At 46.4% G+C, this 23531-nt stretch overlaps 1 protein-coding gene across 1 annotated transcript in view; it reads right to left on the reverse strand.

Annotated features, from left to right (window-relative positions):
• LOC126535531 (uncharacterized) overlaps positions 1-23531 on the reverse strand; it is a 73089-nt gene that overhangs the window by 31735 nt on the left and 17823 nt on the right. The window contains exon 3 of the mRNA XM_050182344.3: positions 2537-2686. Coding sequence (XP_050038301.1) covers positions 2537-2686 — 150 coding nt within the window. The remainder of the gene's footprint in view (positions 1-2536; positions 2687-23531) is intronic.

The following is a 23531-nucleotide window of genomic DNA, read 5'->3' on the forward strand; positions in this document are numbered from 1 at the left end:
AGACCACATTCGTCACACCAGACGGCCTATATCAGTTCAGGGTAATGCCTTTTGGCTTGTGCAATGCCCCAGCGACTTTTGAACGGATGATGGACATGCTCTTGCGTGGCTTGAAATGGTCCATCTGTTTATGCTACTTGTATGATGTCATCGTATTCTCTTCAACATTTGTGACCCCACCTTGAAAGACTCATCTGTTCTTTCTGTTTTTCACACCGCTGGCTTGCACCTCAACTCATTCAAGTGCCACTTCGGTCACCGCCAAATAACCACGCTCGGACACCTCGTCGATTCGTCAGGCATTCGCCCCGACCCCGCTAAAGTTCATGCTGTGCAGAATTTCCCCGTACCAACTTGTGCCAAAGATGTTCGCAGCTTTGTTGGCCTTTGCTCGTACTTCCGCAGGTTTCTGGAAAATTTCGCCCATGTTGCCCGTCTCCTGACTGACCTCCTGGAGAAATATGTTCCTTTCTGCTGGGGCTCTGAACAAGCATCTGCTTTCTTGCGGCTCATCATGCTGCTCACCATGCCTCCTGTTCTGGCCCATTTTGACGCCTCCGCTTCGACAGAAATCCGCATTGATGCCAGTGGCTATGGCATCGGTGCAATTTTAGCTCAACGCCAATGTGGGCACAAACGCATTATCGTATATGCCAGCCGCCTCCTCTCCCCCTCCAGCCGAGTGCAATTACTTGATTACCGAGTGAAAGTGTCTACCCTTTATTTGGGCGGTGGGCAAGTTCCGACCCTACATATATGGTTGACTATTTACAGTTACAACCGATCACCACACTCTTTGTTGGCTTTCTTCCCTCAAGGATCCCACCAGACGTCTCGGTCGCTGGGCCCTACGGCTGCAGGAATATACATATACTGTGGTCTACAAGTCGGGTCGTCTACATCAGGACGCCGACTGCCTGTCTCATCATCCTGTCGATGTACCTAACGGTTTAGTGGATGTCGCACCGATCTGCGTTCTTTCGCTCTCTGCCTTGCAAGACATTGGCGCTGAACAACGACGCGATGAGTCGTTACGCCCCATTATCGAACGCCTGCTCTCTGATCCGTCTGACCCATCCCTTCACATGTTCGTACTAAAACGGCATTCTGTATCGCCGCAACATGCACCCCAACGGGCCCGAGCTCCTAACCGTCATTGCGTCTCAACTTCAACAGATTGTACTCCAGCAACTACACGGCATTCCCACCGCTGGACACCTTGTCGTCTCTCAGACCTATGACCGAATTCGGTGACAGTTTTTCTGGCCCTGTCTCAACCACTCCCCATCTGGCGCTATGTTGCCGCATGTGAATCATGTCAATGCCGGGAAAGACCAGCTGTGCATCGTGCTGGTCTGCTGCAGCCTTTGGATATACCAACCGACCCTTTCTTTCGCATTGACGTTGATCTTCTCGGACCATTCCCTATATCAAATGACAGAAATAGGTGGATTACCATCGCTACGGACTACACAACCCGCTATGCCACTACTAGAGCCGTACTAACCCACTGGGCTACAGACGTCACCGACTTCTTGTTTCACGATGTTATCTTATGCCTTGGTGCACCTCGTCAACTTCTCACCGATCGCGGAAGATACCTTCTTGCCAAAGTCATAAACAACTTACATCGATCATGTGCTACTAAACACAAGCTTACTGCTGCTTACCATCCTCAAACTAACGGTCTTAGCGATCACCTGAACCGCACATTAACTAACATGATAGCAATGTATGTTTCCTCCGATCATCACGACTGCGACACTGCTCTACCATTTGTCACGTTCACTTACAATTCCTTGCACCACGACACAGCCGGCTAGTCACCCTGCTATCTCCTCTTCCGTCGTGAGCCGACTTTGCCTTTCGAGACTCTCCTTTCGACCACACTCGACTCACCAACAGAGTACACTCGGGATGTCGTAGCCACAGCGACCCAAGCACGCCAGATTACCCGCATTCATCTTTCTGCTTCACAGTCACGCCAGAAGTGTCGTTACGACCAGCACCATCACAACCTGGAATACGAACCAGGTGCTCTTGTGCTAGTTTTGTCTCCAACTCAGCATGTTGGTCTTTCGGAGAAACTCCTCTCACGATACTACAGCCCTTACCGCATCCTCTGCCAGTAGACCCCTGTTACATATGAAGTGTCTCCACTGGATGCCACCGTGTCTTCACATCTCTCTGACATCCACATCAGCCATCTCAAACCGTACCTTTCTCGAACCAATGAGCCGCACCAATAAGGTGCTTTTTCTGCCGGGGGCGACGTCACAGTCTGTAATGTGGGAAGAAGAGGACACTGATGGTGGCCTTGGAGATGGCGAAGAAGAGTTTAGGTTTTTCGTTGTTCTACGCTTGTTGGCTCCGTTATGAAAAGCTGTCTGTAAATAGACATATGCTCCTTCTTTCCTGTAACAATATTCCCAAGAATGTGTGTGCAAACACGTGTTGTAAATAGTGACAGAGCATCTAAAACCAGCAGCATGCCTACAACTGCCACTGCACAACATGCAGTGAGAACAGAACTCACGCCCGGTCCTGGACATGCGCTTTCTCGCGCATCAAATTGCTGCCTGCTGGCGCCTGGGGGACCATGCCTGGCTGCTGGGAAACCATGCCTGGCTGCTGGGGGACCATGCCTGGCTGCTGGGGGACCATCCCTTGCTGCGGCGCCCCATAGCTGTGAGATACGAGAGAAATAAAAGAAGAAATAAAATGCATGTGTGTATAAACACGACACTATCAAAACACGTGACAATGTCTTGTGATGTGTCTAGTACTAGATGTTGTACTATTAAGGCTAAAAAACACCTCTATTACTCATTAGTACGCTCCCACATTCATTACTAGGGCTATTTCTTTTTTACCTACATTAGCTTCACAACTGTAGCTAGTGTAGGAAGTCGCCATTTCTTTCACTTGGTGTGGAAAAGTGTAGTTCCGCCCACCTACACGAAGCCATTTTTTTACAGCTGTAGTGTAGCATGAAAACTACTTTCTAGACTGTGGTTTTGATGAGTGTAGGCAGCAGATGACAAACAAGCAGGCTAGCGTTGCAAACACTTGGTGCCATTTTGTCTGCGACTGTTGGTGCTGATATAGCAACGATAGTGAATATTCGCTGCAAGAATGGTAGCAAAGTGCTGGCATGACCATGTGTGACAGAAGAAGGCTAGCTAATCTTCCAAGAAGATAAAATTATCTTACTCACAGATGGTGCGGGCTGTTTCAGACTCCACACTGTATTATACATACGCATTGAGAAGTTGTCTTCATGAACTGCGCATTCGTGATGTATTTCACCACAGTTTGTCTAAATTTTTTGATGAAAAGTTTCCTGCATCGTACGTACTATTCTTACTTGATGAAAGGAAACTCGTACATTGCGTTTAGTTTCAGGCAACGGCACATACACAGCCAGAAAGTGCGGAGTTGGACATTTTTCGTCTGCTGGTGCAGAAGACAACGTGCTGTCTGCTTCGATTGGCTATAGCCCAGCGAGCCAAGTGTAGCACACAACATCATAGCATTTGCCCGACACTAAACTCATCTACAGGAGCCTGCATGAAGTGTAGGTAAAAAAAAAATTGCCCCACTGTTTAGTACTTGTATGCAGTGCTATGAGAAAATAAAATATTGATGGCATTTGTTTGCTTCAAAAATTAGCCTTGTGCAAAATTGAAGGTAGATTGATGTCATATAGCACTGATCTCTAAGCGACATCAAATACAGTAAAACCCTGCTGATACGTTCCTTGTTCATCCATTTTCCCATGTAAAACGTCGCCAAATCCCAGTCCCTGCAGAAGGCTCATAGACCTTTATGAATTAAAATCCCCTTTGATATGTTGTCATTCCCCTTACCCTCCCACACAACATTGCAACATTTGCACATAATGTCATTTCATTTAATGTGCAGCCTTAAAGGCCCAAAGGCATTACATAAGGAGGCAAATACAGGCTAGTAGAACTGTTTGTGAAAGAAATACACAGGACAAAAAAATACAGGAATGGTGAGACAATACAGAATGGTGAATGTCTTCTTCAAGTGGCCTTGAAGAAGACAAGTCCACTAGTTGAAACGTTGGCTCCTGCTTTCACCTTGTTCTTGTTTTGCTCATCATTTTGAATTTACACTCCTGACTTCCCCCTGTTTTCCCAGGAATGGTGACTGTAATTCAAGCACATGTATATTTTCGTAAAGAAAAATACACATGCTTTATCTATATATCAAAATAAATATATATATATATCAATATAAAGAACCAGTCATCGTAAACACACCAGGCAGTATCTCACACATTGCAACATGTTCAAGTATTCATTCTTTCCTTGGGCAATCGAAATGTGGAATGTACTGAAAGGAAATTATCTAGTCAGATTCTGTGGATGGCTTTGTCACAGTATCGGTGCCAAATTTTGGTTGTGCATGAGAGTTGTTTAGTGCGTAGTTTGCAATATAATGCATAGGATGAATGTTTGGGCAAGTGTACATGTGTATTTGTATGCTACTAATGATTTGTGTCGTACCTATTGCAATAAACATAAACGTAACATTTCATTGAAATCCCTGTAACTGCAATAATGTCACGCAACTAAGAGTGTAATTGTGATGACCACTTGTTTCTTTTTGATTCTTGGGAAACAAAAAAAAAACTGTCTTGGGCTGAATAGCAGTGTTAGTGCTTTCTTTTCTTTTATTCTCATGCTCATTTTCACAAGCTACTTCCTGTATTGGTCTGTGCAAAAATCTGGTAGCGTTGTTAAATAAGAACGAAGAGATATAGCAACATGGTAATTGACAGTAACTATACAAGAGTCGCTCCAATAATATACATTATGCAAATTTACCTGGCAGTTTCTTCAAAAATTGGCTTCATCTGTGCACATGATGTTCATCAAAAAGTCTGGTGACTCGGAAATTGGTACCTGTGCGGCCTTGTCCCGCATGATAGCATAAGGGTTTGAGGCCATAAATGCCAGAACATCCGTGCATAGGCTACGACTCAAAGATGGAGTCCTCTGCCGCTGTTTGTTGAAGCTGCCGGTTTGTCTCAGGTTTTCATCATTTCTGATGATAGTCGACGTGTTTGCTCCACCGCCACACTTCCATGACTGATGTATATATTTGTGGCCTTCCTCTTGTTGCAATTTGCAGCTCCCAAGGCAAAGATCATGTTTTCCTTCTGCTCATTACAGAAATAGATGGTGACTGGGATGAAACAAAACACACCTTTAAACATTTGCATTGACGTTGCATTTCAGTGCCAGGAAGTGGCTTGTAAAAATGTGCATGAGAATGAAAAAGAAAAAACCCCATAGGCTCAGACTACAGGGGGGCTAAAGGGGCACGAGCCCCCTCCGGAGTTTTCTAGAGGGGGGGGGGGGGCAGAGGGCTCTGCCCCCCGGGCCCCTCTGCTACGTCGAAGTCTAGCCCCTCCCCCCCCCCTCGCATAAAGTGTGAATACCAGAGTTTTGTAACTCGCATCATCTGAAGTTTCTTTTGACTTGCCTTGACCTTTTCATTACAATTTTATTGTAATAATATCTTACTGCATTACTGTTGGTGCGGACGTGCACAGATTTTAATTCATACTTTCGTTTTATTTCTGAAAATCCTAACAATAGGAGGACAAGCACATTAGAAGCACCAGTGGTGGCTGCCTCGTCCGTATTTTCTCACTTCAACATTGTTTTAAATTTCCACTGTAAACATCATACACATACCAAATATATTTAAATATATGCACAGGTCAAAGTTTATTACATTTTGGATGAAAAGGGGTTAGCCAATTAACAATTATTTCTCATCATATGGATTGACTATGCCTAGAGAACGAATATGTTGCTGTATGTTCACCTGCTTCACTGTATGTTCACTTGCTTTGCAGCTTTTTTGACCCCCCCCCCCCCCCCAAAAAAAAAACCTGTAAACTACAGTGATGCCTTACGCACAGTCTTTTATCAATGGCACTGAAATGCAACGTCAATGCAGATGTTTAAAGGTGTGTTTTGTTTCATCCCAGTCACCATGTATTTCTCTAATGAGCAGAAGCAAAACATGATCTTTGCCTTGGGAGCTGCAAATTGCAACAAGAGGAAGGCCACAAATATATACATCAGTCATGGAAGTGTGGCGGTGGAGCAAACACGTCGACTATCATCAGAAATGATGAAAACCTGAGACAAACCGGCAGCTTCAACAAACAGCGGCGGAGGACTCCATCTTTGAGTCGTAGCATACGCACGGATGTTCTAGCATTTATGGCCTCAAACCCTCATGCTATCCTGCAGGACAAGGCCGCACAGGTACCAATTTCCGAGTCACCAGTATGAAGGATTCTAAACCACTCTGCCTTGCACCTGCACCATCTTAACCTGAACCAATGCTTGGAAAATCAGGACCTGCAGAATCTTCTAGATTTCTTGAATGTGGTCCTAACAAAAGCCGATGAGTCACCAGACTTTTTGATGAACATCATGTGCACAGATGAAGCCAATTTTTGAAGAAACTGCCAGGTAAATTTGCATAATGTATATTATTGGAGCGACTCTAATCCACATTGGGCAAAGTGCACTCGGCACCAGTACCAGTGGTGGTTCAATGTGTGGTCCGGAATTTACTCTGGTACTATAATTGGTCCCATCTTCTTCGATCAGACACTGACTGGACAGCATTATGTGGACAGAACTCATCCACCACTCCGGTAGATGAGTTTCTGAACGAAGTATCGCTGTCACGTCTTCCACTTCTGCGGTATCAGCAAGATGGCACACCAGCACACCGCAGCAGCTGAACACGAAAGTGCCTGGATGCGACTTTTCATGCGCAATAGATTGGAAGGCATGGGTCTACATGTAAATTGACTGGCTAGGTCACTTGACCTCACTCCATTCGATTTCTTTCTTTAAGGTTATGTGAAAAATCGTGCTTACATGATCGAGACGGACGTCAGATTACCTCAAGGCAAGGACAACGAACGTCTGCCCTAGAATTCCAGCGTCAGTCATCAAGAAAGCCACTGATGATGCGACAAAGCAGACTTAGTACTGCATAGCTGCAGAAGGAGACCAATTCAAACACATCTTCTAAACAGCCGCTGGTGTTCAACGGTGCTTACGAATCCATAGTTAATAAGGGCAAACTCAAACCTGATGTTTTTCTTTATTTGCCAAATTGCCAATTCATTTAGAAGTGGTATATTTACTTTCTTGAAAGCACCAGTTTTGCCTTTTCTCTACATGTGAGTCACTTGCCAGTCTCTTTACTTTGCTTTCATTTGTAGCCACGAACCTGTTTTAGCAGCACGTATATACTCGCATACAAAATAAAACCATCACTTCAATTTGGCTTAGCTCCGAAGCAAGCTTCTAGCACAAAATATAGCTGTGCGTGTACTCTTTCGATGCCGTGAAGGAGAGGTGAGATTTTGAAACATTCGATGCCTATTCCATTGCTTTTCGTGTTTTGTGTGTGGTCAGAGCAGCACTTTGGCCATGTTATCAAGGGGCTTTTGTTATCAATGTGATCAGTCGGCCTTAAGAGACTGATAATAAGTGTGACGTAGAAATTAAAGAAAGGAATAGCTGCGAAGCCACGAAATCTGCCATAGGTGCTCCTTCCATACCATTATCAAAGCGATGCACCGTGTTTTCGGGTTCACCACAGGCGATGCAGTTGCTTTCAATTAGTTTATTTGAGGATGCTGCTTCATGACGAGTGTTGAAGTGCAGTCATGTGGAATTTTTCATATTTCGCGAGGTTTCTTTGATAGTTGGAAATAATTGTATGCAATTATTACAGTGCTGAAAATGCCACAGTCAGATGCCATTTGGCAGTGCCTACAAATGCCTAGTTGACACTTTAATTGCTAATTGCAATTACCAAATTAAATCTTGCTAACGAAAGAATTACTAGCGGCCGATTGACCGTACCGGGAACAATATGCACTATGTTTTCCTCGAGAAACGCAACAGATTTTTTTTTAGTTTGGTGCATGATAGTTGGGGCACTTTGTATAATTCCATAACCAATAAGTAACCAAAATAAGGTCAAGCCAGATCCACTAGAAATTAGAATCAACAGCAGTCATGCACAGTAGCACTTATACTCGGACTCACAGCAAAAGAAAAAAAAAAAAGAAGAGCGAGATACAGAGGCTGCAGTTTTGCCGGAAAAGCGAAGCAGTATTAGTGACAGCAAAGTATATGAAAATTATACAAAGGAAGATTACACCACTGAGAGACGCCAGATTCTTGGTGGTGCGAGAGTACTCAGGCTGTGAAATTGAACTGTCTCCTATTATGAGGTCTTGTAAGTTCGCATACAAGGCCGTCACTTCAGTGAAAGATTCTTCGAGGTCACAGGAAGTTTCTCCAAGTCCGATATTATATATAGCTCTGGTGTGCCACAACGCATCGTCCTCGGCCCCTTACTCTTCTTAATCTACATTAACAACTTACCCACCCAGATTACTTACTGTATGCGCCTTTTTGCCGATGACTGCATAATCTACAGTCCTATTCACACGACTGACGATCACTTGGCACTTCAAGCAGATCTTAACCTTATCGCTAGCTGGTGTAACAAATGGCTCATGACACTAAACTTTACAAAGTGCAAGGTGATGTGCTTCAGCCGAAAATGTGTAAATTCTAAATTTTTTTATCACCTTAATAACACTTCGCTTTCCCACACTTCATCATACAAGTACCTTGGTGTTCTTCTTACAGAGAATCTTTCATGGGTCCCACACATCGCTTCTACATGCGCCAAAACATCACGTTCTCTTGGCTATCTACGACGCAACTTGCGAAATGCCCCGACAAACATTCAAAAGCTCACTTTCCAAACATTCATTTTGCCACAGTTAGAATTCGCCTCCCCAATTTGGTCCCCTCCTCAAAATTACCTAATATATTTGACGGGAAGGATACAAAATAGAGCAGCCTGGTTCATATCCCGTAACTACGGTATAAACTCAAGCATTACACAAATTAAAGTAGACCTTCTACTGCCGTCATTAGATATCCACCGCAACATCGCTCTTCAGTGCTTATTCCACAAATATATTTACACTAATAAACGAACCCAATTACAACTGCAAATACTTCTCTTTTTCACGTAGATTACATAATCAGTTCAGTTTCATGTGCATATACGGTAAAACAAATGCATTTAATTCATCTGCACTACCTCATTCCATTCATCTCTGGTATGACCTCCCTGATAACATAGCCTCCATATCTAATCCCGACATGTTCCGCTCTCAGTTACTGATGCTTTTCCCATTTAATACCGTTCACGAGCGGCCATCTAGCGTATTTGATCACAAATTTTTGCAGTGTTGTATATTATTTTCATAAACAGTATTTCTTTTGCTCTGTTAATGGTAACAAGTGTTCATGTGACTTCAGATAATGCTTTGGATTCCCTGTGCCTTCAAAATTGTATGACACGGCAATCTTTTTATAGCACTGTTCCTGTTGGAAATTTGTACTTTTTATCTTTACTGTCTAAAATGCCCCCCTTACTTTATGCCCTGCCATAGGGCCCACAAGGTTCTTTTGAATAACTGATCTATATATATATATATATATATGGGGTCGGAAAGCTGGTCCCCCCCCCGCACCTGCCAGGGAAAAATGAAAACTTTCCGCCTATGACCAACGCTGTCTTTCAACGCAAGACAGTTCCTTTGTTTCCCAATAATCAAAAAGGACCAAAAGGTGCTCATTACACTTACACTCTTAGTCGGGTCACATTATGGTAGTTTCAATAAAATGTCACTTTTGAGTGCATTGCAATAACTGTACAATCGTAGGTATTACTACTGTATAATTACTGTTGTTGAATAACTACTGTAATTCAAGCATATAACAATCCTGCAATATTCATAGCGAGAAATTGTGAATTTGTAATGTAATGGTTTTATTAAAAAAAGAAACAAGAAGATATGTTTACCATCTATAACATAACAATTCTGGAACAGGAACATCAACCATGCTAGACAAACTAGCTACACACTTCCAGCCACCACCTACATTTGCTTTTTACGTGCCATGGTATTGGTGGAAATTCGTGGTATTTCGGACAGTGGAATTTGAATGCCTCACAGTGGCTGCTTGTGGAATCGGCCACTCATTCTTTGCCCAATCTGATAATTCAGACTTTTAGACAACTGTAAATTGCTTAGAAGCTGAGCCGTCCATAGTGTACGTTTTAATATTTAAGTGCACAGCATGTTCACATAATGTTTCCCAGGTTTATGGATTTTTTTCGCAGTCCTATGGAAAATGTATTAGAGAGGTTCTACTATACTGTTTATTGCCAATCTTATTTACAGCAGAAGCTGATCCAGGGTGTCTACCAAGTTGACGTTTCCAAATTCCCTGAGTTTTCCAGGTTTTCCCCGAGTGGTCTCGTAAAATTCCCTGAGTGATAGATAACTTTGTTTTATTTCGAGACGGGCTGACACCATGTCACCCGATGCTGTCACTCTCTAGCAAGTATTTTAATAACAAAGAAAATCTACTCAAGCCAGTTTTAATAGTAAGGAGAAGTGTAAAGAAAACAGAAGGGAGGGGTTAGTGAAATGCATAGCAAATAAAATACCTTTGAAAAAAGATAAAATCCATTGTGAATCGACTTCTAAAATACATTCTAAAATACGAATAAAAAGGAGATGCATGTAGAAGCAAACATCTTTAATAAGAGCTATTTCTATCAATTGATAGCAAGCTCATTCATATGAGGTCAGAACTTTCTCACAAGTAATATTCTTTCTCACAACAGCTTTTAAGTAAACCTCAACTGTTCTCACATACTATCAGCCCACGCGCAGCGCCTCAGTGTTGCATTTCATTGCTTTAAAGAGTTTATTTTGTTTGCACGAGGGGCACCTGCACCTCGGCATCAGCCAACACTTAATTTTTTTGTGTGAGCTCAAGCTCCTTCAAAGAAGCAGTGGCCCGCTTCCTTTCCCATTCATTCTTCAATGCGTAGGTCCTTTCTGTTTTCGCCTTCCTTTTGCTGTGCGTTTGCCCCACAGGCCATTTGAAGCATCCTCTTGGTCAGTTGCACAGTCAATGTCCGATTTCTCGGACTCCCTAGGGGCCACAAAAAGGTAAAAAAAATGGGGCAGTTCGAAAAAATGAATGCATGTATTTTACTGCCCTTAATGGACCCCTCACCATGCCCCATAACAAATTTTGGTTAAACGATGGAAGTTGTTACATGTCTTCTAGGGAGCATTCTGCCGCAAAAAAAAAAAAATTCGAATCGGCTCATTAATAGCCGAGATAGAAATATTTTAGTACCGCCAACCCATGATTTCAGGAGGCGAGCTCCACTGCCAAGGAAGACACTCTCTCCACTCACCCCATCTAACCTCTGCAAGTGAAATTCCTTCCCTGTGTTCTCCAACACCAGACCTCGAGGATCGCGTGACACATACGATGCGGGCCCCGCCTTTTTTTTTTTTTTGTGACGCTGCGCACTTGCGCTGACGGTGTCACGCGCGAGCTGTTGCGATTGTCTCGTTTCGCGCAGCGCACGATTTTGCGCACTGTGTACGAGGACACCTGACTAACTGTGTAAGTCAGTGCTAGACAAATACTGAGGCAGACACAAGCGGATCACAGAGCATGATCCCGCGCTTTCAGTGTCTGTGCGGGCGATTGCACGACGTGGGAACAAGCAGATGAAACGGAAGTGCACCTCTCTTGCTGCGGTGTGAAGCTTGTCAGCTCAATATGGCCAGACCTGGTGAGGGGTCTTTTTGGACTCAAATCGCCACAGGCACATCCGAAGAAGCTCTGAATGCCTGCCAGTATACTTATTAGGCATATTGGTGCTCGCACTGTGACAGGAGATGGCGGGTGCACGCGTGTATAATTAAGGAATACATACCGTGTCCCGTGACAATTGCCCCTTTCCACAATTGTTATGCTTCACCGCGTAGCACTACTGTACTAAGGCAAAGTTGACTTTCGGGAACCGGCATTATGCAACGCGTCGTGCTTTACGAGCTTCGAAGACAATTACGAGGATGACAAAGGCGGAGTCGACGACATTGCTGATAGCGGCGAATTGTTTTAATGAAAAACACGGTGTCGAACAGCAAGAAGCTTGGTAGCGAACGCCGAAGCAGCTAGGCCTAGCGTTGCCGCGGCGGCGGCTACTGCTGCTAGCGGATCTGCGTGCGAGAGCGCCAGTTCGAAGCGGCGAGTTAATCAAAATGGCGGCGGTGGTGGCTTTCATGCGATTTCGGAGCTGCGGTCATGGCAAGAAGTCCGGGAAATGGGACGGCGAAGGGTTCTTGCGTCCGGAATTTCAGATGTTCTTATACACTGACTATGGGGTAGGTGATGGTGCCGCGAAGCTGTCCGAATTATCTGGTATCCGGAAAGCCGGTCGTTGATTGTACACTAGAAACTCCTCCAGCCGACGACACAGCGTCAAAGTAGATTCTTCACGATTCCTCTCTGTTACTCGAGCCAGCAATACCGCGACTTTCGTTCTCTTTCAAAAAAATTACACCCAATTTTCCCTGATACAAGCACAAGTTCCCCGAGTTTTCCCGGAGTATTTCCGGACTATTCAAAATCGATGAGAATTCCCGGTTGGTAAACACCCTGCTGATCCTACTGGCTTCCTTTCATCCTTTCCTTACCGAGGGCAAGCAAGACACGTTTTTGAAATTTGTACTGTTCCTACTGAGGACGAGCTGGGCCCAACTGAACTAAAACCTGCAAGTACAAGTTTGACTTCACCGCAGATAATTTAGTTCAGCTTCACTGTATGCACTTTTTCGACGTTGCACTAAAAGTGATGCGTCACAGCAGCTCTGTACTTGTACTGGCAATTAACTTTCCAGAATGACATCATCTTGTCCAGGCTCTGATTGAGAACTTCTGATCTCAACCTTACAAAAAAGAATGTAAATTCTCGGCTCCTTATGCTGCGGCTTGTTTTCAGTTACTTTCCCAAGTACAGCTGGCATCACCCTTGTGTACAGCGAGGGAACGGCGGCTTCAGCGAGCAACGTCCCACAGTAGTTGCTGGGTCCAAACATACCCAGCAGCTACCGTTAGACGTCGCTGACTGCCTCAGGAGTGTCCAGGAGGACACCCTTTTCGCGCTGTACAGAAGGGTAGCGCCGATTGAACATTGTGCCAATTGCTAAAAATCAAATGCCAACAAGGAGCTGCTTCACATGGTCAAGACGATCCTCAGGTGATGAGGAGAAGCACTCGAAAGGAAACCAGGACCTGGTGCAAAGACTGTGGCGTGGTGCAGCATTTGCTTTGAAGCGTACCAGACAGAGGCCCACATTTAGAATGGTCGAAGCCAAGTTATACAGGCGTTCTTCGAAGTGATAGTGTCACTCAATTTTAGTGCAAAGAAAAGATATGGGCTGATACCAAAATTTTCTAATAAAAATAGCAAGTATTGAATATTGTATAGTCAACCACAGATGCATATACATATTTAAAGCAGAAATATTTATTTCTACACATTAGGTACCGTGCCTGTACTCAATCATTAGTAAAAAAAGCCAGCTTATTACCTGGGACAAAGAATTAGTCTTAAACACAAAATTACTAATTTTCATTAAAAACTACACTAATAGCCTCTCAACACCTTCAGAACCAGGTTGCAAACAAGCTTTCCAAAAGTGAATGGCTGCTATGTCAATTATTAAGGAGGGTGTGTCTGTTCAGGCCCTGAAGAAAAATGTACAGTAAATTGCAAAGGCTTAAATATCAGTTAAAAAAAAAAAGGAAGTGCTATGCGTCCACACGAAGAGAGCACAATGAGAGAAGACAGTTGGACTAGTTGGTGACTGTTAGACTTGAGACATCATTAGCTAGCGTGAAAAAAACATAGGGTGACAGCAAGAGGCACCCAGGACACTCGAAGCGTGTCTCCTGCCGAGGCCCCAGGTCAGGAAACGAGACAGTAGTGGGGTTCGTGAACCCAACACGAACAATTCAAAACAATTCACATTGTCATATATGCACTAATATATAAAGTTGCAGCCAGCACATAGGAAATTAGGAAGGAAAAGTAAAACACTTGAAACAATACAGGTTACAAGGACATTTAAAATCAAACTGCATAAAAACAACACAACTTCTTCAACTTGGGTCAAAAAGTAATCTTTCTGAATATAGGAACGAATATTGCTCACTTGTGCAATATGCACTAAACCATAATAGGTACTGCATAGAACTACTATTTGACGGGCAAGTGATTGAGTGCCATAATTTGTACTTAGCTGAATCGAGGCAAGTGTGCTCATACTGTCTTGGTGAAGTGACGAAGAGCAATGCAGTGTCAAAACTGTGAGTTACAAGTTTAACTCTCTATTGTCGAACATGTGCTTGGCAGAACAGCTAACACAAGCACGACAGCAGCGAGAAAATTTGGCGATTGCCGAGAATCTGATCAGCAGATCAAGTGCGTCGGCTGCTATACATGACTCTTTGAAAGTTCCAGCGTAATTGCTGGTGCTCGCACACCTTCTGAAAGTACAACGCTTTTTGCGTCACGCATGCTATGCGATTACACAAGGTTCGGCGAGAACGTGCACAACAGACAGAATCAACGACATCATTCGAGTAAGTTCCCAATCATGCGGGCACATTTTGTGCTGAGTGACAACACTTCGCAATTATTAGCAAGTGAAAAGCAGTCACCAGTAAAAGACAAACAAAGTACACATGTCAATACAGAAGCCATAATGTACACTCCAACTAAGGTACAGGTGCAGCCACTGCTAGCGGGAACACTGGAGCCCATGGCATTGCTCCGTGGAGTGGCCCACCACCAGTGCCTCATGAAGTCTTGCAGTGCACACATAATCAAAGTGACTAGGTGAAAAGTTTGAAGAGTTGTCTGCTATGGCAAGTCGTCTGGCAAGACCTCAAGAGGTGCCAGTGGTGGCACTTCACGGAGTGCTGCCAACTTCCATGATCCCGCTAGCAGTGGCCCCACCTTTACATGGTACTGAATGAAGAGATGCCTTGATTAATATGATAATAAATCAAATCTGCCAGGCTGAGCTTGTAGTATTCATAAAAAATGCATCACATGAAAAGCAACAAGTTTCCATGGTTATCAGGACTTCCAAATAAAATTTTTATTGCTTTTTCTTTCATAGCAGTCAATTGATGTGTATTGGTTTCGTTACACCAGACCTATACTAAGTTGCAGTAAGTGAGATGCCGAGTGAACACGAGAAAGATACAACTGTCTTTTTCACAGTATGAAAGAAGATTGTTATGCAATTAATGATGCCTATGGTTTGAGCCATTTTCATTTTTAAGTTCACTGACATGATCAGTCCAGCCCATATCGCTATTAAAATGCATGCCCAGAAACTTGCAAAAATTAATGTGCATGTTTTCCAAATCAATAAAATATCACTTCCCTCATGAATCTCACAAGGGTATCAGGTGCAAACCACTCTCTCAGCTGTGGGCGCTTAACAAAGACAGTGATGTGTGCTTGCTGGTCAGCCATGTTCAAAGATGTGCTCATTTTAGCTAAGAGTGACCCAGACATTTAAGATTTACAGCATCTCTAACCATGGCATCAGCACACCATTCATACTGCTGTCACTTAAACTCGAAAACCTACACAGACTTCGACATTTAGGTTTTCGTAAGTAACGCAAGTCCCCTGCTTTTTTTCCTTTTATTAACTACACAGACTTGCATAATTGTCTGTCGCATAAGATTGTCATGATGGTTGTTCACAGTTTTTGTAAGATGTTAGAACAGGAATTTCTTTATCTTTGCTCAAACAATTTATTGACACCTTGTTTCAAGACTCACACGGTTAGGATACTGACACGTGTACTTCTTCATCTTTATCGGGCGACCACTTCTCACTGCCTAACAAATGTTATCGCACAACGCAGGACGCACCTGCATGTAAAAGAAGTTTGTGGAATGTTATCGATGGTTCCGTCCACTGTCTTTCACCACAACTTGTGTAATCTGATTGCATGTATGCGCGATGCAACTGGTGTAGAACCTTGTGGAAGACACGCGGGTCCCAGCGGTTACTCTGGAACATTCGACGACTGATCTATAAAAAAGCCGACGTGCTTGACCCGCTAATTAGATTTTCGACGATCGCCGACCGTGTTCGTAGCTATCGTTGTGATATAAGTGTAGCCTGTTTTTGTGGGCACAGGTTCGCCCAATAAAAGTTAGTTTTGTCTTTCACAGTATTGCTACTGTGTTCTTCAACGTCACCACCACGTGACATCTGGTGGAGGTGCTTTTCGTTCATGTACTGGACGCCCCCGACAAGCCATGATCCAAGCCCAGACCGCAAAGCAAACACCAACGTAGTCCCGGACCATTGAGCAAGCCGCCGTCTTCAACAGCTGCCCCCGGAGCACGGACTTCTATCTGAGAAGACCAAGAAGATTGTGGCCAAGGCAACTCCAATGGCAGCCCCAGCGTCCAACATCGTGCTGCAGCAGCCCAGGAAGCCTCCGACGTTCCGCGGTTCAACATTCGACGACCCGGAAACCTGGCTTGAGACGTATGAGAGGGTCGCTGCATTTAACAGCTGGAACAGCGACGACAAACTGCGACATGTCTTCTCCGCATTGGAAGACGCTGCCAGAACCTGGTTCGAGAATCGAGAAGCCACCTTAACAACGTGGGACCTGTTCCGAAGCGGCTTCTTGCAAACATTTACAAGCGTGGCGCGAAAAGAGCGAGCCCAAGTTCTACTAGAAACCAGAGCGCAGCTGCCAAATGAGACGATCGCGATCTTCACGGAGGATATGGCCCGTCTTTTCAGGCACGCCGACCCGGTAATATCGGAGGAGAAAAAAGTCCGCTTCCTGATGCGGGGCGTCAAGCAAGAACTTTTTGCCAGACTTATTCGTAAACCACCAAAGTAAAAAAATTAAATTGTAGGATTTTACGTGCCAAAACTACTTTCTGATTATGAGGCATGCCGTAGTGGAGGACTCTGAAATTTTATACCACCTGGGGATCTTTAACGTGCACCTAAATCTAAGTACACAGGTGTTCTCGCATTTCGCCCCCATCGAAATGCGGCTGCCGTGGCCGGGATTCGATCCCGCGACCTCGTGCTCAGCAGCCTAACACCATAGCCACTCAGCAACCACGGCGGGTGACCCACCAGTAGTGGCTAAGTTTTCTGCAGAGGCATCGACGATCGAGAAAACTCTGGAGATGCGCACCTGGCCATATAACCGCCAGGGGCTCACGCCGCAGTATGCCATCCAAGGACTGGGTTCCGACAACCTTCAAGAGACCATCAGGGCCATTGTGCGCGAAGAACTGCGCAAGGTCCTGCCTTCATCGCAGCCTCAAGTGGCCTCAATCACCGACATCGTGAAAGATGAGGTTCAGCGACCGCTTGGGGTTATTGAGGTGCAACCTCAATTACCGCAGCCCTAGCCAGAAGCGATGACCTACGCCGCCGTCGCACGCCGTCAAGGCCCCCCTCCGCGCCAGGGCCTTGTAACGCCGCAATTCCGTTGTCCGCCGCCGCAGCCGTCAGCACGCCCACCCGTCACCTAGCGCGCATACGCGAGGACGACGGACATTTCGCGAGCCTCCAACCACCGCCCGCTCTGCTATCACTGCGGTGAAGCCGGCCATGTGTACCGCCGATGCCCATACCGCGACTACTATGGTAGAGGGTTCGCCGTCAATGCGCCGCATCCACAGGCCCATGTGACATCGCCGATTACCTAGCCGCCACTCAATGCAACTCTCAACGACCGTGCCGTTCGCAGTCACCAGGCCTCTACCTGTCGCCGCAGCGCCATCCATACACTGGCCCAGCCCGGGGCCGGTCAGCGAGCCCATATCCGGAAAACTAAAAGCAGCAACCGATGGAGGTGCGGTAGTTGTTCGTCGAACTGACGAACATCCTCCGCCACCGACGAAGATGCCGAAGAAACTACCTCGACGACATAACGACACGCCGCCGTCCCGACGAAGTGTGAAAGCAAAGAATACGACGACGAAAGACGACGTCCCATACCAGCCACAGGTCAATGCGACACAGCCGTCATCCGACGCCAAGACCTAACTGTAACGCAAGACAAAGAACCACCGTCCTCGATGTGCTTCTCGACGGCCACGCAGTCACTGCCTTTGTCGACACAGGGGCCAATTACTCCGTCATGAGTGGACGCATCGTCGCCCAGTTGAAGAAGGTTAAGACTGCATGGGAAGGCCCTCAAATTCGGACTGCTGGAGGACACCTGATTACGCTGACTGGAATCTGCACAGCAAGAATTACCGTTCATGACCTGACTTACCCTGCCACCTTCGTTATCCTCCAACAATGTTCACGCGACGTCATTCTCGGCATGGACTTACCAAACGAACACGGCGCAGTCATCGACCAGAAGTGGAAGTCGATAACGCTGTCGGAAGATCAAGTGATACCGCCTGGGAGCTCTCGTAGTCACCATGCCTTAAGCGTGCTCGAAAGTCAGCATCCCGCCCCGCTCCAGCATTGTCATTTCCGTCGGCACCAAAACACCTGCCGACGTAGAAAGCGTCATCGAGGGTGACCAACGTCTACTGCTAGACCGTGAAATTTGCGTCGCAAGCAGGATCGCTCGACTCCACTGAGGGAAAACGGAGTGATGCTAACCAACTTCAGCGAAGAGTTCAAGCACATCAGCAAGGGCACGACAATCGCGTACATCGAGGAAATTGGCAATGCCTTTGTCCTCTCAGATTCTGCCGCATCTACCCCGCCGACCATAGTCCCCGAACCAGACTTCGACGTAAATCCAAGTCTCCCCATGAGCAAGCAGCAACAGCTCAGAAGTTTTCTCCGACGGGTCAAGGAGTGCTTTTCGACTTCATCGAAGATTCGACAAACACCAGTTGCAAAACATCGCATAATAACCGAAGAGTGCGCTCAACCACTCCGCCAGAGCCCTTACCGAGTTTCGACCCGAGAATGTGAAGCCATTAGGCAACAAGTCGACGAAATGCTCCGCGACGACATCATCTAGCTGTCAAAAAGCCCGTGGGCATCTCCTGTTGTCCTGGTGAAGAATAAGGAAGGAACCCTTCGTTTCTGCGTCGATTATCGTCGACTGAACAAGATCACGAAGACATATACCCCCTTCCACGGATAGACGATGCATTGGATCGGCTCTGCAACGCTAAATACTTTTCGTCGATAGACCTCAAGTCTGGCTACTGGCAAATAAAAGTCGACGAGACAGATCGCGAAAAGACTGCCTTCATCACGCCAGACGGCCTCTACGAGTTCAAGGTCATGCCATTTGGACTGTGTGCGGCGCCTGCAACGTTCCAGCGCGTCATGGACACGGTGCTAGCAGGATTGAAGTGGCAGACCTGTCTTGTTTACTTGGATGACGTGGTTGTCTTCGCCGGAAATTTCGACGATCACCTTAGGCGGCTTGCGACAGTACTAGAGGCCATCAAATCATCAGGGCTCACTCTGAAGCCATAAAAGTGCCGCTTCGCTTACAATGAGCTTCTGTTCCTAGGCCACATCATCAGTAAATCCGGAGTACGCCCCGACCCGCAGAAAACAGCTGCCATCACAAAGTTCCCGCAGCCCATCGACAAGAAGGCAGTGCGTAGATTCCTTGGCATGTATGCCTACTACAGGCGCTTTGTCAAGGACTTTTACCGCATCGCTGAGCCGCTAACGCATCTAACCAAATCTGATGTCGAGTTCAAGTGGCAAACGCCGCAGGCCGACGCATTCCAAGAACTAAAACGACGCATGCAGTCACCGCTGGTACTTGCACATTTCGACGAAGACGCCGATACCGAAATCCACACTGACGTCAGTAGCCTAGGCCTCGGTGCCGCCCTAGTCCAGAAGACTGACATGAACGGGTGATATGCTAGCCGGTCGCTGTCAAAAGCGGAAGGCAATTATTCTATGACTGAAAAGGAATGCCTCACCATCATTTGGGCTACAGCCAAATTCCACCCTTACCTATATGGCAGGCCATGCAAAGTCGTCAGCGACCATCACGCGTTGTGTTGGCTAGCTAACTTAAAGGACCCTTCAGGACGGCTGGCGAGGTGGGGCCTCAGACTGCAAGAATATGACGTCATAGTAGGCTACAAGTCCGGACGAAAACACTCAGACGCCGACTGCTTATCACGCGCCCCCATCGATCCCCGCTGGAATACGATGAGGATGACGACGCCTTCCTCGGAATAATAAGCGCCGAAGACTTCACTAAACAACAACGAGCAGACCCGGAGCTAAAAGGCCTCGTCGAGTATCTGGAAGGGAACACCGACGCAGTACCTAGGGCATTTGAGCGCGGATTATCTTCGTTCACATTACAAAACAATGTGCTCGTAAAGAACTTCTCACCAGTCCGCGCCAGCTACCTTCTTGTTGTTCCGTCAGCACTGCGTCCAGAAGTACTGTACGCCCTACATGACGATCCAATCGCTGGGCACCTCGGATTCTCCCGAACGCTGTCGAGGATACAGGAAAGGTATTACTGGCCGCGTCTGACCGCCGACGTCGCCCGTTACGTCAAGACATGCCGAGACAGTCAGCAACGCAAGACACCACCGACAAGGCCAGCAGGATTACTACAGCCAATCAAACCTCCTTGCCGACCATTTCAGCAGATCGGGATGGATTTGTTGGGACCGTTTCCGGCGTCAACATCCGGAAATAAGTGGATCGTCGTGGCAACGGACTATCCCACCCGCTTCGCTGAAACGAAAGCTCTACCGAAAGGCAGCGCAGCCGACGTGGCGAAATTTTTCGACGAGAACATTGTGCTGCGAAATGGTGCCCCAGAAGTCCTCGTCACTGACAGAGGAACAGCGTTTACAGCAGAGCTCACCCAAGCCATTCTGCAGTACAGCCATACAAGCCACAGGAGGACAACTGTCTACCACCCACAGACGAATGGTCTCACGGAGCGCCTGAACAAGACCCTCGCCGACATGCTAGCAATGTACGTCGACGTCGAGCACAAGACGTGGGACGCGGTCCTGCCGTGCGTAACCTTTGCTTACAACACGGCGGTGCAAGAAACAACACAGATCACGCCGTTTAAGCTGGTTTATGGCAGGAACCCGATGATGACGCTCGACGCCATGCTGCCGCACGTCACCGACGAAGAGACTCTTGACGTCGCGACCTTTCTCCAGCGCGCCGAAGAAGCCCGACAACTCGCCCGCCTACGGATCAAGAACCAGCAGCCTACTGACAGCCGACACTACAACCTCCGACGACGCTTCGTCGAGTACCAGCCCGGTGACCATGTTTGGGTTTGGACCCCTATACGCCGATGAGGACTGAGCGAGAAGCTCTTGCGTCGCTATTTCGGACCGTACAAGATCATCCAACATATTGGCGCACTGGACTATGAGGTTGTGCCAGACAGCATTTTGCTATCACAGCGGCGCCGCTCACGACCTGAAATAGTCCACATTGTGCGACTCAAGCCGTACTACCAGCGTTAATTAACTTTGGTACTTAGCATAACTGACCTTTGGACTTTGTTTCCTTTCGTTGTTTTGTTACTTTTGTTTAATAAGCGTCCTTTTGTGTTTCGCTCTCTTATATTTGTAGCATCGGGATGATGCTTCTTTAGAGGGGGGTAATGGCATGTATACTTCTTTATCTTTATCGGGCGACCACTTCTCACTGCCTAACAAATGTTATCACACAGCGCAGGATGCGCCTGCATGTAAAAGAAGTTTCTGGAATGTTATTGATGGTTCCGTCCACTGTCTTTCACCGCAACTTGTGTAATCTGATTGCATGTATGCACGACGCGAATAGTGTAGAACTTTGTGGAAGACACGCGGGTCCCAGCGGTTACTCTGGAACATTCGACGACTGATCTATAAAAATGCCGATGCGCTTGACCCGCTGATCAGACTTTTGACGATCGCCGACCGTGTTCGCCGCTATCGTTGTGCTATAAGTGTAGCCCGTTTCTGTGGGCACAGGTTCGCCCAATAAAAGTTCGTTTTGTCTTTCACAGTATTGCTACTGCGTTCTTCAATGTCACCACCACATGACAATATAAGCAACATAGTGCCCTTATGGAAAGGAACACGTGAGCGTGTCGTCTACAATCCACAGCCACTAATCATGCCACTACAAGGAAGTTGCGAAAAGCTTTACAAGTGCCATCGCAAATGAGAGGGGCTGGTTTAAGATTTTTTCATAGTGCCCTAGTTGCGGCTTGGTGTTCGTATTTGTTCTGGATGCCAACTGCTGGCTGCTGTAGCTGTTGACCCTTGCCTAGTTGCCTGCTGGTAGCACCATATGTAGACATGAAGCGCAGGCCACATGCTGGCACATGCCCTTTCATAAGAGCGCTCTGGATACAGTTGATCCCAAAATAAAATTTCATGGTTGAAAGCAAGCGCTGCATACCTGTCGTTCTTTCTGTGTCCGTGTCCATGTCGTGCTACCCTTCATCCCAACTGTTTAAGTGCTGTATCACAACAGTGTCACTTTAAATTGTGAGACTTATTTGTTACCTGCACACACAAGGGAGTTTTGAGAGTTCCTCACATGTGTTATGCCTATTGGGGGTGAGCTCCACCACTGGAAAAGCTGGCACCACTGTCGGTGTAATGTGACATGAAGGATCACGTGGAGAAAGCGGCCACATTGGCTGCTTCAGAAGCGCTAAGTGAACTGAAAACGAAAGTTTAAAGTTCGACCTGTGCCGCGGTTCTGATTATGGCGAGGCTTTTCCGCCTTGGGGGTCTGCTTCACAACATTTTAAAGCACTATAATAGGTAGTGGCTGCCTTTGGAGGCGTGCAGCACAGTAGGCTACTGCATGCTCGTTGCCCCAGTGCTGGACAAACGCAACGGAGCCCGGCATCAGCCTTATTCGCACGCAGCTGCAGGACAAGAAGCTGCGTGAAGCTTGGCTCGTGAAACTTAGAACCGGCAAACAGCCATTGGCTACAACTCGGGTGCGCAGCAAGCACAGTCGCGATGATTTCTGCTACGGCGCCGGGTCTGCGATGTTCGGTGAGTGGCAGAAAACGCGCACTGAGACGCTCGCTCGCGCCTGCTGCCCCTCTGTCATGACGCTTTGGTCTGTGAACTTGTTGATGCTATATACCAGCAACTTCATTGGAATGGAAAGGGAGCAGTAAGAAGCACATTAAAAGAGGCATGGCATATGGTCATGTTTGTGTTATGAATTAATACACTGGTTTACGAAAAAGAAGCAGCGGGAAATCGCACGAGGAGAAGACTGATAAACATACAGTGCGACGCAACTTCAGAAATAATATTGAAACGACCAAGAATTTAGAAAAAAGAATGAATCGTCGCGATGGCAGATCACAGTCGCCATAAGTGCAGAAGTCTCTAAAACAAAATTATTTTTTAACAGCTCTGATAGCATCCCCACAACAATGGTTGCTTGTGTACAGTCAAATGCTCATATTCTGCTGCCTAAAACTCACAGCACGGTGCGAAAACGTGCACGCAGCGAAAGCGAAACAT

This window comes from Dermacentor andersoni, chromosome 7 (genome assembly GCF_023375885.2).
Source record: "Dermacentor andersoni chromosome 7, qqDerAnde1_hic_scaffold, whole genome shotgun sequence".
In the NCBI taxonomy this organism is placed as follows: Eukaryota; Metazoa; Arthropoda; class Arachnida; order Ixodida; family Ixodidae; genus Dermacentor; species Dermacentor andersoni.